Raw genomic sequence first — 16,272 nt, 5'->3', positions numbered from 1 at the left:
TTTAAACCACTGCCTGGTTGCTAGGGTAAACTGGCCCCTAGCAACCAGATAACTGTTAATATTACAAACTGCAGAACAATCATTTAGAAACCACAAACAGCCACAAATATAGACCTTTTTTCTCAGAATATAACTATCTATATTACAATAAAAGTTAATTCAAAGGTGTACAACCTCTTTAACTCAACATCAACCTACCCCATGCCTTAAGGGCAAAAATGATTTATGTCATATTACCAATTAGTATAAAGAGAGATTAAATCTCAGAAAATTCAGTAATGGATTGTTATCACCCTCATGACATGGGGCTGGTTGACATATTTGTTAACTACCAAACTAAAGAAACCTCTTTTGATTAATTTCACACACTTTTCAGTGTTTGCCTTTAAATAGCAATCCCATTTTAAAGAACAGAATAACATTAAGCATACAAGACACAAACTAAAAAATGCATTGTGCCGGTATTTGAAAAACATTCTGTTTGAGACAAAGATTTGAGTGCAAATAAACACATCGGCTAATTAAATCTATTAAATTCTGCTTGTTTGCACTCATGAGCTTTCAGAGTTTAATTGAACTGCATTTTTTTTTTTGCTAATCAGAAAAATTTAATATATGCATTTTACATTCCCGGGATGCTTTTGTCAGCATATTAAAAAGACCTGTGTATTAGAGCCCCCCTTGCTCCTGAATTACCAAGTATTATCTGCTTTTTAGTAGTAATAAGTAGGAAGACAGTGTGCAAAATGCATAGCAGTTCTACTGGTATGTTTTGAAAGGCAAATCATTACCATATTATGTGACATCATGTATGTCCTGTGTTCTGCAGGGGTACTTTTATGACAAAACATATGTCTTAATACTGTGAAACCTATGCCCATGAACAATGTAGGCCTCTGTAAAAATATATTACAAAAAACATATGTAAAGCCCTGCTTCATCTAAATAAAGCATTTATATAGTGATATGTTCCTTTGACTAATCTTAAACAGAAATTACCATTTTAAGTACTAAGGGCCACCCTCTAGGATCATATGATTCATAGTGCACACAAACAAGTTTTCCTTAGTTTCTTATAACGTACTAAAATGCACCCAGTTTGCCATTTTTTATATTCATAATGAAGCCCCCAGAATGTTAGCCAAATAGTGCATGTTGCTATTGGGGTGCGGTTTACAAATTCTCCTTGGTAAACTGAGTGCATATTTTGGCACAGGCTTCTCAGTTTATACATGAAACGTGCCACTTCTGGTGTTTCAATATACATGGCATCAATAATGGCATTAGCATGTTTCTAACAAGTTAGAAACAAAGGGGCTGATTCATCAAAGTACGTTAAATGGGTAAAATTCGGATTAGATACGGTAATTTCTGTTGATCACAAATATCCTGAAAATCGCATTAGTCACGATAATATTGTATTGGCGATCCGATAGTCACAAAATTTTCGTATCTGAACCTTTCTGATTTTGATCCTTCTGTGCATGGTTTTGAAAGCTTCCCATTGGACTCAATAGCACTCTGCAGCTCCAACCTGGCCAAAGGAAAGTCATGATAACGAAGCTTGAGTGAATCCGAAACTTTTGTACTCAGCGCGACAAATATGATTTTGTCACACAAATTTGTCCCGAAAAATTCGAGCAAATTAACGAAAAAGTCGCAAAAAATAAGCACAGTACGAAAACTTAAAAAAATTAGATTTTTTTGTATTTGGAAACAATCATACTTTGATAAATGAGCCCCAAAGTGTTCTTTTAGATTGTAGTTGCTTTTAATCAAGGCTATCAAAGTCATGTGCTGGTCATTTTTTGTATGTAAGTTGTTCATGTAAGTACACAGTACAAGTACCTTTGTGAATAGCATCTTGCTGTTGTTTTGGTAAATGAGTTTACCTGTAACTGGCCAAACTCTTAATTTTCAGTGTTACAGTCTCTATTGCTACTTACTTTCAGATAGCACATACAATAGAAATGCTCTTCTTTGTTGATTTACACTACTCTCTCCTTCCTATATATTCTTTCTCAGCTGTCAATATACATGGGGCATTTACTTTGGTAGCATATTTCTTACCCAGCACCCTCTAGCTTCCTTTTGTTGATGTCAGTTGACATTAAAACACACTGTGAGGTGTATTTATTAATATTGGAGACAAACACCACCAGTGATGTTGCCCATAGCAACAAATCAGCAATTAGATCCGAATGGTCATCTAGTTAGAAAACAAAACCAAAGATCTGGTTGCTTGTACTTACAGTTATTAGTTTAAAAAATTTTCAGACTGAGGACCACCTGTACTAGTGGTGAATAGGTTATTCACATTGAAATTATCAGAAGGGATAAGTTTGGCTGTGATTGGCATGTGCTATAGCTTTAAGAGCAGCTCAAGAACTTATCATTGCATAAGAACGTGAGACTTTGCATTCCTAGCGTTTTTATGTGGATATTGGCTACATGTGCCTGCACCCGAGCGTATTCCATTCATTCGGGTGCAGGCACAGGTAGGAGGTGTATGGTGGTATTTTTGACAAGCGTCTTTCAGCTTGCCGAAAATATATGCCATATGCCTGGCATGACATTAGCCTTACCTAAGGGCTCTGGTACACGGGGAGATTAGTCGCCCGCGACAAATCTCCCTTGTTGCGGGAGACTAATCTCCCCGATAACATCCCACCGGCGAAAATGTAAATCCCCGGTGGGATGGCATACGCGGCGCAATCTCCGAAGTTGCCTCCCATATGCCATCCCATGTATGAACAGACTTATTCCAGGCCTCCAACTGTCAGGAGGTTTGTATGTGAGATAAATGGATGCACGTGTGCGTGATCCTGAGCGAGGGGTGGGGGCGGCCTCTGGGCGCTGTAATTACAAATCTGATGTTGCCTGTTACAGTATGTCTTGCTGAGTTGTCTTCAAATATTGGTATATGTGAACTTTACCCAAAAAAGCTCCAACTTAAGAGTTTTCATGTCACAGTGCCAGTCTAAAACATTGTTCAAAATACATTCACAGTCATAGTTTTTATATATAAAAGGTTAGTGTAAGAAGACTTACCTTGTAGCCATCCTTCCTTGCAGACCAGCGTGAGTCATCCTTCCATCACATGGAGAGATACCACATGCATGCAGACACTGCACATCTGATTTTTGCCCAATGTTGGACTAAGGGTCCATGTGCTATTCGGGCTGGCACCTCAGGGTCCTCCCACCCAAGTCGTGAGCTCCTCCGACTCACCAGACACCAGATGCCACTACCCTTACCCCTCCCTTCCCACGCGCAAAGTTTACCTGTAGCTTTCTCTTTGGAGCTGTGATTTGGAGTGGAGGGGAGAGCCCACAATCCCAGTACTGGGTTAATGGGGTCTACAAGAAGCAGAGCCTACTGGGGTTTTCCCAGTGAAAACAAAGTGTCATGTATGTTTTCCCACTGGCAATCAGGGTCAGATACTGGGAAAAATCCTGGTGGCCCCCAATCCCAATGGCAGAACGTTGTTAGTGCGTGGCCCTATTAAAATGTATGTGCGCAAACTGAACACTCACACCCTCCTTCCTACCTGTAAAGTAAACTCTGTCTGCGGTTGTTTCTCCCACTAGATATATGGCTGGTATTGCCACACATCCAATCAGCTGCACATCCAGTGAGGAATGGGAGGGTAGGAATAGTGACAGGTTCTGAGTAGCTTGTTGAATGTTCTGGCTACAATGTGAGGTAACTGGACTTGAAAAGGAGCAAATAAAGGAGCATTGGGGAAGAAGAAGAGACTGGTGAGTGGGGTGCCGCAAGGAATATAGAGTACAGGAGCAGAATGGATGTAAGTAAAAGGAATGATATGTGTGGGGAGTAGAAAAAAAGGAGCACATGGCACACAGGAGAGACAGAGGAAAGGATGGCAGATATAGAGTGGGAAATAGGAAAAGAGACATGGGGAAATAAAAGCATGTCATGTGGGAAACCAGGGAATGGAACACCATTACCTGGAAAAACAAAGATAGCTTGGACAAGAGAAAGGAAAGCTGCTTTAGAAAATAGGAAACTGCTCAATATAAATGTAGCAACAAGGTGACAGCAAGGAAGGACAGAAAGGAGGCAAGGAGAAAGACTGTGAAACTGAGAGGAAAAGGGTGGAAACTAAGAAGAAAAAAATCTTTAAAAATCTTAAAAAAGACCAGATAAAAGGAAAAGAAAAAGTGGAAGGGTCAAAGACATAAGAGGTGGAAAGTTAGACCAGAATTTTCAAAATGCTTTAGCTGTTCGGGGAGAGTAACATGGAAGCAGGACTAATTTACCTCAGCCAGGGGGTGGGTTAGGTGTGTTATGTACAGTATTTGATGGACCCTTGAGCTAAAGGTCCTCTGGTGGGGTGGGCCCCCAGATACTCCACTCCAACATTACTCACAATTTAATTTATTGCAGGTGGAAAAGCTTTTTGGGGAGATTTGATGCCTATGGTAGTGCAGATTAAGTCACCCCATGTGGTTTAGATTTAAATCACCCCCTCAAGCCTTAGACCTTTGGCTTTCTGTCTACATTTTGGGATAGCTTGGTGTCAGTGTGGGCTGCTTGTTGGTGGTTATCTATGATTGACCTGCCTTTAAGCCTGATGCTTAGGCAGTTTATTGTAGAGATTAAGCTGCCTTTGGTTAATTTGTCTATTAGCTAAGCAGAAAAATGCAGACTGTACTGGTGTACTGGGAGAAAGGCATGGCAAGCTGACAGGCTTTTGAGAGTCCTTGAAGGCAACTACGCCTGGACCTACCTATGTTTAACCAAAAACCAAAGAAATGTTAACTGCTATGACTATAAAGCTACTTACTGTATATTCAGATTAGTAAGGTTTTTTCAACATGCAAATGTTTGTGTATACCTTGCTTGGATATTTAACCTTCTGTCACTGTACTATATCATACTGTAGAAGCTATAACTGCCCCAGACTTGATTGTACTGCACTGCAGATGAGAGTTCTCCTTGAGTGCGCTGTCACAGGCTCCACTAACAAACTATTTGTCACAAAATAAGTTTGTGATATATGCTAAGCACAAACTCCTAGATAACCCAATTACACTTGAGTAGTAGTAAATTTAGTACTTTCCAGTAACAAGCTATCTTGTGCCTACCCTTTGTGCAGTGCAATGCTGCACCTTTTTGCCCTGTAATTACTGTAATTGCTCATCTCCACCTTAGGCATCAGTTACACCAGTTAAGTGTCAGGCTGTTATTCTATTTGTTAAATGAAGACTTGTAGTACAAGGTACTGTAAGTAGATAACTGCTATTCTGTGCTAGGTGCTGATTGGATATCTAGTGCTAGGTACAGAGTGCAGATCCTGTGGGTAGAAGGCAGCCCTGTCCTTACTGCTTGCTATAGGGCAGATGGTAAGTACAGGCCTCTGTTGTAGCTTCTGCCCACTGTGCCCTGAATAGCACACAAGTTAAGGGTCAGGTAGGGGGGCAGAAAAAGTGCACAAGCACTGCTGTGTACATGTGTATTTAGGGTTGTGTACATCTCTGTTCTCTTTTTTGTGTGCCCTGGTCTGTAAATGATCTCTATGTTTGTAGCTACAATAAATTTTATGCACTTTATAGGAAGAAAGTAGAATATTGGTGGTGGAGCACAGGCCCAACTGAGATTCAATATAGGCCCTGGCATTAGATGCACACAAAGTCCCAAAGAGCCCCCTCCAGCCCATTAAATACTGACTGTCCATAGCAACTTATAGCAACTTACAGCAGCCCCTCTGGCATTTGGCAAAATCCACAGATTACCAGGTTAGGCCTGATGGAGAATCTTGAACAACTTTCCTCAGTGTTATGCCCAGAAAGTTGCCTTTTGCGAACAGTGGATGAATTTTGACCATCTTTTAGATGTAAGCTCTAATGAGCAGGCCCCACTTTACCTCTTGTATTGGTCAGGATCTATAGTTTGGTGTCTACACCCTTCTATTGTTCAGCACTTGCAGAATATTTTAAATACATGATAATAAATATAATATCTGAAAAGTGTGTGGGGAGGCCAAACTATCATGTCTAGGGGTTCTGGACTAAATCTATATCCACTTATGAATGTGACATGTTTTGTACTCTGTGCCCACAATTATATTGCTTCCCAAAAGAAAGATGTTACCATTTGGAATATACATTCCTTTAAAAAGCCATTTTAGTTTTATAATGCTCTTACATTAAATGGAAGGCTGAAATATAGAATTTTTATAGTGCAAAAATATAAAGATTTATGGACACTGAAGAAACATATTTTACAACTCTGGCTCCTCATAGAAGCATTTCTCTATTTGGGAATTCACACTGTGAAAGTTCACTGTGAAAAATTCACACTAGCAAAGTCACAATTTGCGATACAGCAACAAACTAAGGTCTTTATTTCCTGAGCAATTTAACTCCTCCCCCCAACCCATTGACACAATTTATGAAGAAATAATCTGAAAGAGAGTAAAAAGCACCAGTTAAAAATGTGAAATGTTTACTTTTGAGAAACCACAGGCCAAAAATATGCACAACATATAGACAGCTGTAGACAGTGAAAACTTGATTACAGAATCTAGTGTCACTTTATCACCATAAATCTGGCACGTACCACTAGTACAATGATTGTTCATATATAAACTTTTACCAGTAGATGGTGCACAAAATACATCAAATATAGCATATCTGCATGGTGCATTGAAATAGCTTACGGATCTAATAACAATACTACAACATATTTTTATGCTCAACACAGTTGGCAATATACAATCTGTTCAGGTAGCAACTGCGATAACAATTCGGAAGAGAATGGGCCCCATTTCAAAATGTGCACAGGGAAGATTTTTACGCAATCCAAAATAATCCAACTCCAGTTCTTATTACAGTTTATTTTTTGAATATTATGGTTGTTACTGAGCTGCTGCTGTCTACTGGTGAGGTGATTATTTATTTGTGTTTTGCCTACTATATACTTTTTCAACAAATCTCCAGTAAGCCTGCCAAATATAATTGCAGTATCCTCCTTCCCAATTACAAAGTGTCTGGAATGGCGAAACAATTGTGCTGCCCTTTTTTCCTGTACTTGGATAAAATTTGCAAATGTTGCAGTAGGTTTTCTTGATTTCTTCTTAATAATTTCTTGAAGCTTGGCAATTTATGCATGTGTGAAAACAATAGGATAAAATTTATCATACTGAGATAGTAGAATTTGCCAGTAAAGTTCACCAGAGGAAAATTTCCCATATTTCCCTGGAATAGAACTTTTGGGAATATACTTAGCCCCGTAAAATCATATACAAGTAAATAAAGAACTGGGGATATCCTTTGCAATTGGGACGAGGGACGAGGTTTCTGTTCTGTGAGCAAGAAAGATTTTGGATTAAAACATTTTTAGCAAATCACAATCCCTCATAATAATACTGTCAATATGAATGTTTCCACCTTATGACTGATGGTACATATTGTATTTCCATGTATAATGTCCATACTATCATACTAGATGCATATAGAAAACAAGTGTTAAATAGCCGGCACACTCAGGTATATTTAAAATGCTTTTAATTATAAAACAATAACTCAGACCAACTTTATAACTTACAAGCAATTCATGGCTTCTGCTTTAACACTATTGCTGCTTCAACACTATTGCTGCTTCAAATACACACACTCTCACACAACCACATGACAAACACGTAATTATTATTAGTCATGGGATTAAACCAGTCACATACAAAATTGCACTTTAGATATGTAAAGTATTCTTATGTGCCACTTGTAAACATATAAGAAAGAAGCTGTCTATCAAGTAAGCAATGTATGTAAACAAAAATAACTTTGTATTGTCTTGTGGTTATAAACGTCTATATATTAATTGTGTCACAGTTTTAATATCTGACTCTGAACTCAAAACTTGAAAAAGCACAACAAAAGCACAAAAATATCAAATGCATAAAGTGCATAAAAAAATAAACCATGCATCAAAAGGTTCCTGTGTTCTTAACAAAATGTTGTTTTTCTCAGCAATGAAAACTGATGTTTCTATTGCAATGTTTGTGTGCATATCCCATTTTACAGTAAACTGAGATATAAGTTTTAATGACACCTGTAAAAATGTCACAATTTACAATACCAAACATGAAGAGAGCATGCTTATAATAAAGTAATTATTTTTCAGGTTTTCCTTTGTACCTTTTAAGTAGTAGCAACGCATACAACCACATTATGTATACATTGATTTTGAATGATTTTTTCCCTGTCTGTAATGATAAAATACAGGTGTAGGATCCATTACCTGAAATGGCACCTGGGGTTTTCTGGATAAAGGACTTTTAGGTAATTTGGTTCTCCATTACTTAAGTTTTCATAAAAATCATTTAAGTGTTAAATAAACCCAATAGGATTGTTTTGCTACCAGTATGGATTCATGCAGCTTAGTTACTATCAAGTACAAGCTACTGTTTTATTATTGCAAGATGAAGGAAATCATGTATAAACAATTGAATTATGTTTAAATCAGTGGCATAACTAAAGGGCCCCAGAGCAAATTTAATTTAGGGCCCCAAAACATTGCTAATATATACTGAAATTGTTATTAAATTAGGGCTTTACTGCCCCCCATGCTTCAGGGCCCCCTACAACTGCAGGGTTATGCCCCTGCTTTATTTTTACTCTATAGCCATAATTTGGAGGTTTCTGGATAACGGATGCCTACCTGTAGTATCTTGTATTTGATTTACGTGCCACTGCTAAAAAGTTCTAAATGTAGTGGTGTTATCCAATTTGTATATAGACCATATATTCTAAAACAATTCCAGGCCACTAAGCATTCTGGATAATAGATCCCATATCTGTATTTTATTCTCCTTCTGAAATGTTACTCAAGTTTACTTTTTGCTGCCTCCATAAAAACCTGTAAATAGGTACAACAATGACACCTTTTCTATTTTTATCCTAGAAAAGTCTTCTTACAAATATACCCTCTGTAGTGACAAATCTGTGTATTAAACAGTCATAATTTCATAAAGATTTATTGGTCACATGTCTCTGAAAAATAGGTTTGGTTAGCTGGTATTGCTTCTTACGCCTCTTTATTTTATCACATTGGCAAAGTAGTAGTATCTTAAAAGTGGTCCTGAATGTTTTATTGCAAAGTGCGTAACATATAGGGTTTATTGTGCTGTTAATATAACAAAGCCAGTACCCCAAGTTCCAGTATATCCTGGGAATACAGCTTTCACAGAATGTGTTGACTAATACCATTATGTTATATGGAGCCCAAGTAATGATAAATGCTAACAGAATAGCACTAAGTGTTTGTGCAGCTTTTTTTTCTTTGATGAGAGACATTCGTTTTCGTTTTGTGATTTGATTTCTGGTTTTAGCAGCAAAACGTTTAGCCAATGCAATCTCTTTAAAAGATATAGGAAGAGGTGCTGTTGTCTTAGAAGATGTATTCATGGAATGGTCAGTCTGTGGACTTAAAGACACAGAAATTGATTCATCTTTATTTTGCAAATTTCTTTGAGAATTTAAATTCTTAAATCTGAGCTCTTTAGGTTGTGGTCCTGACTTCTGCATACCTTTTGATGTATTACCTTGATTAGAAGATTGTGATTTTGTTTTACTAAGAACAGAATTATGTCCAGGTAGCTTCAAAACAATAGAGTAAATAGCTCGTGGATTTTCAGGAGCATCTTCTTCATCTGATGTTCCTGAATTATCGAGTGATGCATTAGCGTCATTATGATTCCAGCTCTCACTACTACTTTGGTCCTGCTCAATCTGCTTTTTGTCTGACTTGCACATTTTTGGCTTGAAACGAAAAGTACACCAACTATATCTAGTTCTGGAAGAGAATTTTATGTTACGCTGGATTTTATAATTGCTGTTGCCTTTAGCATTGCCTGTTCGATGAGAAAGCCCGGGTACCTCAAGTTTACCTCCAGAGGCTTGTAATCCTGCCAACTCTTTTGTACGTTTTTCAGTTTCTTTATATATTCTCCAGTACAGAATTGTCATAATTGATACTGGAAGATAAAATGCAGCAATAGCCGTTCCAAAAGTAATTATGGGTTCAGTAAAGAACTGAATAAAACATTCATCAGATGGTACAGTGCGCTTTCCAACAAAGTACTGCCAGAATAAAATCGCTGGGGCCCAAAGTATAAATGATATTATCCATGCCAAGCCAATCATAATCCCTGCTCTTTTGGTAGTTCGTTTTGTTCTGTAAGTAAGTGGCCTTGTGATAGAAAAATATCTGTCAAAACTGATAACAAGCAGATTCATGACAGACGCATTGCTTGCCACGTAGTCAATCATAAGCCAGAGGTCACATGCAAGACTACCCATAATCCAGTGATCCATGATAATATATGTAGTAAATAGATTCATGGAAATCACACCAATTATGAGGTCAGCACAGGCAAGGCTCAATAAGAAATAGTTGTTGACAGTTTTCAGCTGTTTATTAACCTTAAATGCCAAAATGACTAAAATGTTCCCTATAACAGTCACCAAGGCAATTATGCCACTAAAACTTGCGATTAAAAAAACTTGCCATACAGTATGTCCACCTAGGTAATCTCTTTCTGTATAATTCCCATTATCTGAAATGTTTACTTCATCTTTGATATCAGAGGTATTGTAGAAGAATTTGGTTATGTCATTGCTCCAAAATGTTATTTCAGTTGCATTATAAAGGTCTCCTGATTGAAGAAGTGTCTTTGCTGTAGAACTTATGTTTGCTAAAATTGTAAGCAATGTCATGTTGTGGAAGATCATTTTTCTCTAGTCTGAAAAAAAAGACACAATTATTGTAAATAAACAGAAAGTTATTAGTTCATTATTATATATTAATACTGATAATTACTATTTAACACCACAAGTTAACACTTTAATGGGGTTATGTAATAAAAGGTTCTAAGTTTGCCCAGAAGCAGTAACCAATAGCAACTTATCAGCAGGAAGCATTTACTGGTCACCTGATTAAAAGCAAACATCTTTTTGGTTGCTTTGGGCTACTGCAACGGGGCAAACTTAGTGTAATTTATTACATATAGCAGTTAATGTTTGCATGTCCATTTCCCAACAAAATGTTTACAAACAGCAAAAACGTTTAATAAATAACTGTATGATTGATCCTAGGGGTCTTAAAGGCAGCAAACATATACATCCATATCCATCCTACTGTATATTTAGATCCAGAAGAAGGTGAACAAAAAAAAATCCATGTAAATTTCTGTGAAAGCAGTTAATTGGCTATAGTCCCTGGATCAATGCTGTACTAAGAGATGCTTTCTATAACTTTGTATTCTATCACTTTTTCAAAGTCATCAAATCCAATTAAAATTAGCCAGTGTATGCATCTTAAGATTAAACTTCCTGTCTTCTAATCAGAATGGACACACTCACATTTGCTGGAAGGATGTAAAGTATCAGGAGGTTTATTGTATTCTCCCCTTTTAAATATTTACAGGTATACACAGTTATGATACCTCTCCTTAAGTGTATTTTTCTTTAGCGTAAACATGCCTAACTTGTCCAGCCTTACCTTTTATCAGCTTAGCCACTATTCTTTAGACTACCTCTTTTTAAATGATATTCTTTTTTAAAGGAGAAATATTGGATAAATGGAAAAAATCCTAATTTTGTAGGCAATTATGAATAATATATGGTGCTGGTTTTCGCTTTGGGCTAAAAATCAATCAATCAATTTCTGTAAAAATGGCCCCTGTATTGGAGCTCCCTATAGACCCTATTAGTTCTCAGTTCATGTTTCAAATGAAGGGTGGGTGTGTCCTAACAGTCCCTGCCAGAAGCACAGCAGGAGGGGGATTGCCAATCACAGCCTTGCACTCAAACAAGCAAAGACAGGCTTCAGTTCCCTATCAGGTCAGCCTAGCTGCTGATTGGTTCCTATCCTACAGTGCAGTGAACTGAGAGCTGCCAGCTCCCCCGCACATCCAGAGAATTCAGCCAGCAGGAAGTGGAACAGATGGGCGGGACTAGTGGGTACAGTCTTAATTTTTATATGATATGTCCCCTTTAAGCATTGGAAACCAAAACTGCACTGCATATTCTATATGAGGCCATACAAGACCCTCCCGTGAAACTATATCCCTCTTAATACAGATAGACATAGATAATATAGATATAGAAGAGAGATGTTTTTCTTGTTCAGTTGTATATGGCCCATTATGAGAAGAGTTCACTGTAAAAGACTGTTTATGCTTTGAAGCTGACAACCAAAAATAATATCACAGCAACCCTGCACAGGCCATTGAAAAGCCTAAAGACCCAAGCATTCAGAGGACATTCTGTTATTCATTTTCTCATTTCTCCATGTATGGGAACCTCAGAGTTTTCATCCTTGTAAAACTGTAATTTGTAAAAACCTCTTTTACACAGGTGTTCCATCAAAGTTAAAATGCAGGGTCTTTTATGGGTTGTAGGTAGGTATAGCTCTGCATGTTAAAAGCGTCAGAGAACTGACAGAATAAGGATATCCTATAGATTTGATGCCTGCTGTAGTCCAGTCCTGTAATGAAATGTTAGGAATGAGGTATTTAAGTGCTTTTATTGTAGCTATTTCCCATATTTTAAGTTAAAATTTTGAAGTGGGCAGAACGTTATTGATGGTCTTTTATGTTTAGGTAACCAGAAAAGTTTTGGACGTTTTTTATCTCAAGGCCATATAATATCTTTTTATATTCGGGATTCCCCGGCCTACTTGTGACCTAGAATATTGTGCATTTGGTAAAGCTATTCTTGGGGCCTTATGTTGCCAAAGGAATCTGTTTATTGTTCTTTGTAATGCTGAGAGCAAAATGACCAGGAAGGGCTATCTGTAAGGTACTGAAGAGGTATCTTATTTTGGGCAGCAGATTCATTTTTATAGATATCATGCGTCCAAATTGAGAAATTGTTGTTTTTTGCCATCTACTGAATTCTGTTTCTTTGGCTTTTTTTCAGTGGCTGGAAGTTTAGTTTGTATATTTTGTCCTATGCTGTCTGCGTGTGCCATACTCTGCCTGCTCTATGCTGCCTGTGTACCATGCTCTGCCTGCTCTATGCTGCCTGTGTGTGCCGTACTCTGCCTGTCCTATGCTGCCTGTGTGTGTCAGGCAGTACATACAGTGACACAATTCTGGCACTGTACTCCTACAGTCTGTCTGAGGTGTAAACAAGTGAACAATGTGGGGGCTTTCTGTCTGAGTCTGAGAAACAATGCAGGGACTAAAAGGTGTGACCAGTATGGGGGATTACATGTTTAAACAATACAGGGGATCACAGCCTGAATCTGAGGTGTGAACAATGCAGGGGGTCAATTAATCTCAGTACTGATACCATGTAAAGCTTAAACAAAGGTAAGCAGTCACAGCAGCCAGACAGGTGGGGGGGCCACACAGAGAGGGGGTCATTGGACAGCAATGAGTTAGAGCAGTGCTGTCCAACTTCTGCGGTTCCGAGGGCCGGAATTTCTCTAGCATACATGGGGGAGGGCCGCTAATGGAAGCCAGTTTTGGCCACTCCCCTTTTTTTGAACCACACCCACTTCAAACCACACCCATTTTATCACAATGGTGGTAGTGCAGCAAAAACCTAAATACTTGGTCCTCACTGCGGGGATATCAACAGTTATTCATATATGAAAGAATTATATTATGTCATATTAAGACACACCCTTAAATCCATAATCCCTGTGGATAGCACAGCAACCCCCAGCAACATAATTACACACCTTAGGGACCATTTAATGGCTGTTTCCAACTACTAACAAACTCCCAGAACACACCCCTGCCAGGTTCACCTCTCACAGGCAGCATAGGGCAGGCAGAGTATGGCACACACAGGCAGCATAGGGCAGGCAGAGTATGGCACACACAGGAAGCACTCTGCCTTCCTTATGCTGCCTGTGTGTGCCATACTCGGCCTGCCCTATGCTGCCTGTGTGTGCCATACTCTGCCTGCCCTTAGCTGCCTGTGTGTGCCATACTCTGCCTGCCCTACCTGTGTCTGCCATACTCTGCCTGCCCTTAGCTGCCTATGTGTGCCATACTCTGCCTGCCCTATGCTGCCTGTGTGTGCCATACTCTGCCTGCCCTATGCTGCCTGTGTGTGCCATACTCTGCCTGCCCTACCTCTGTGTGCCATACTCTTCCTGCCCTATGCTGCCTGTGTGTGCCATACTCTGCCTGCCTTAGCTGTCTGTGTGTGCCATACTCTGCCTACCCTATGCTGCCTGTGTGTTCCATACCCTCCCTGCCCTATGCTGCCTATGTGCCATACTATGCCTGCCCTATGCTGTCTGTGTGTTCCATACCCTCCCTGCCCTATGCTGCCTATGTGCCATACTATGCCTGCCCTATGCTGTCTGTGTGTTCCATACCCTCCCTGCCCTATGCTGCCTATGTGCCATACTATGCCTGCCCTATGCTGTCTGTGTGTTCCATACCCTCCCTGCCCTATTCTGCCTATGTGCCATACTATGCCTGCCCTATGCTGCCTGTGTGTTCCATACCCTCCCTGCCCTATACTGCCTATGTGCCATACTTTGCCTACCCTATGCTGTCTGTGTGTGCCATATACACAGGCAGCATAATCCAGGCACTACATACAATGTCTGAGGTGTGAACAGGTGAACAATGGGGATGAAAAGCTCAGGAACTGCAATTTTCTTTAAGTACCGCCTGCCCCAAGTAGGTGTTAATATTCACACAGATTAATGCGATATTTTGTGCTTTTAACGCTTCATATGCTTTTGTGAATCATGCGTTCAATAGTTCAAGTACTATTTGTATTCGCTAATTAATGCAATGCGTTAGAAATAACGCTTAGCGCTGATGCTTTTTTCGCGCCTGTGATATGCAGATTAATGCATGCAAAATGACTTTGATGAATCGGTACTTATTTATCGCATGCTTTTTAATGCAAAAAAGCATGCGATAAGCGTTATCGACCTTTAGTGAATCAGCCCCTATGCCTGATACCCTTGTCAGTACTGCAGTCCCTTGACCAAGAGAGCAGAGCCTGTAAAGGAGAATACTCCCAGCTAATCTCTCCTGGTTGGAGCCAGAAGTCTTTACCAGGGGTGGGCAAACTTTTTGGCTCAGGGGCCATATTGACTTACAGACAGGCCGGGCCAGGCCAGGCGAGTGTTACTCCATTTCCGCTCGTCAGTCCCCAGACACCAAGTCTCGCGTGAGTCGGTGGGCCGGATTAAAAAGACCAACAGGCCAGACGTGGCCCGCGGGCCGTATTTTGCCCACCCCTGGTCTTGACCCATAAATATTTCAATCCACTTCGACCATTAAAATTTGAAATAGCTTTTGGGTAGGGTCGTCTAAACACAGTTCAACACTTGCCTGAGATTTTACAGAAGGTTTGTTATAAATTTTTAAAGGTATTTACAGTCCACAGAACAAACTGAGCATAGTGTTTACTTTAAGATTTCAATGAGCTCTACTAGCCGCAGCACTCTCCTGATGATATAAGTTGCTTCTCTCAAACTTCAGAGTCAGCTTTAATATTCACTCTAAATAACAATATGGTGCACATACTTTAATGGCAGTGACTCATCACTAAATATATTCTAGAACAACAAATGACACCTCTCCAATCTTGTATAATAATAAAAATCCTTTATTCAAAACACATGGATTAGACCTTAAACACCAGCAACATTTCAACTTCAAAAAAGGCAAATGGCAGCATTAAAAATTTGCATATAGCAGGGATTTTATTTTTTTGTAACATAAGAGGTTTTTTTTAGATAGTGGCATCTTAATCTTCTCTGTGATATAGTTCTGATTGTTTATGTGCTTCTAGTATGCTTACATTCAGCAGCCTTTCAAGACAAATCTGTTATTCTGTAAAAACTACGAGTGGGGCAAAAATTTGTAAATTCCTTTGCACATGGTCTTGGATATTTAGTATAGTGTTACCTCTTCAGATTTAGGCACTGCTAGCCTGTTCTGCCTGTCCTTCCATACTTCCTCCTGAGTGCAAAACCATATTATAATCACCTGGAGGTTTGCATGAGAATTCTGAACATTGCACTGCATTGTGATTCCCTATAGAAAGATTATTGATCATGTAAGACCTTCAATCTATGAGTAAAGCCCTCATGTTGATAATGATGATGTATGTGCAAATAATGGCTTCCTCCTGGTAGTCCAAAGCCATATTAAAAACTCCTGTGGCCCCAGGGAGGTTTGCATCAGAATTCAGAGTATAGTAGGTTATGCCAACTGCTGAAAAAATGTCACCTGGTCAACACTATAGTGTGTGTTAGACT

The 16,272-nt window shown here is 39.1% G+C and overlaps 1 protein-coding gene across 1 annotated transcript; it reads right to left on the bottom strand.

Moving 5' to 3' along the window:
* Window positions 1-8,385: 8,385 nt before the first annotated feature.
* chrm3 (cholinergic receptor, muscarinic 3) lies at window positions 8,386-10,760 on the bottom strand. Its single transcript, XM_002935830.5, has one exon. The coding sequence runs from the start codon at window positions 10,755-10,757 to the stop codon at window positions 8,991-8,993; it is 1,767 nt and encodes a 588-aa protein (XP_002935876.2). The 5' UTR covers window positions 10,758-10,760; the 3' UTR covers window positions 8,386-8,990.
* Between the last annotated feature and the right edge of the window lie 5,512 nt (window positions 10,761-16,272).

Source organism: Xenopus tropicalis, chromosome 5, assembly GCF_000004195.4.
Source record: "Xenopus tropicalis strain Nigerian chromosome 5, UCB_Xtro_10.0, whole genome shotgun sequence".
NCBI classification, from domain to species: domain Eukaryota; kingdom Metazoa; phylum Chordata; class Amphibia; order Anura; family Pipidae; genus Xenopus; species Xenopus tropicalis.
This window is presented reverse-complemented; position numbering and strand designations above follow the sequence as displayed.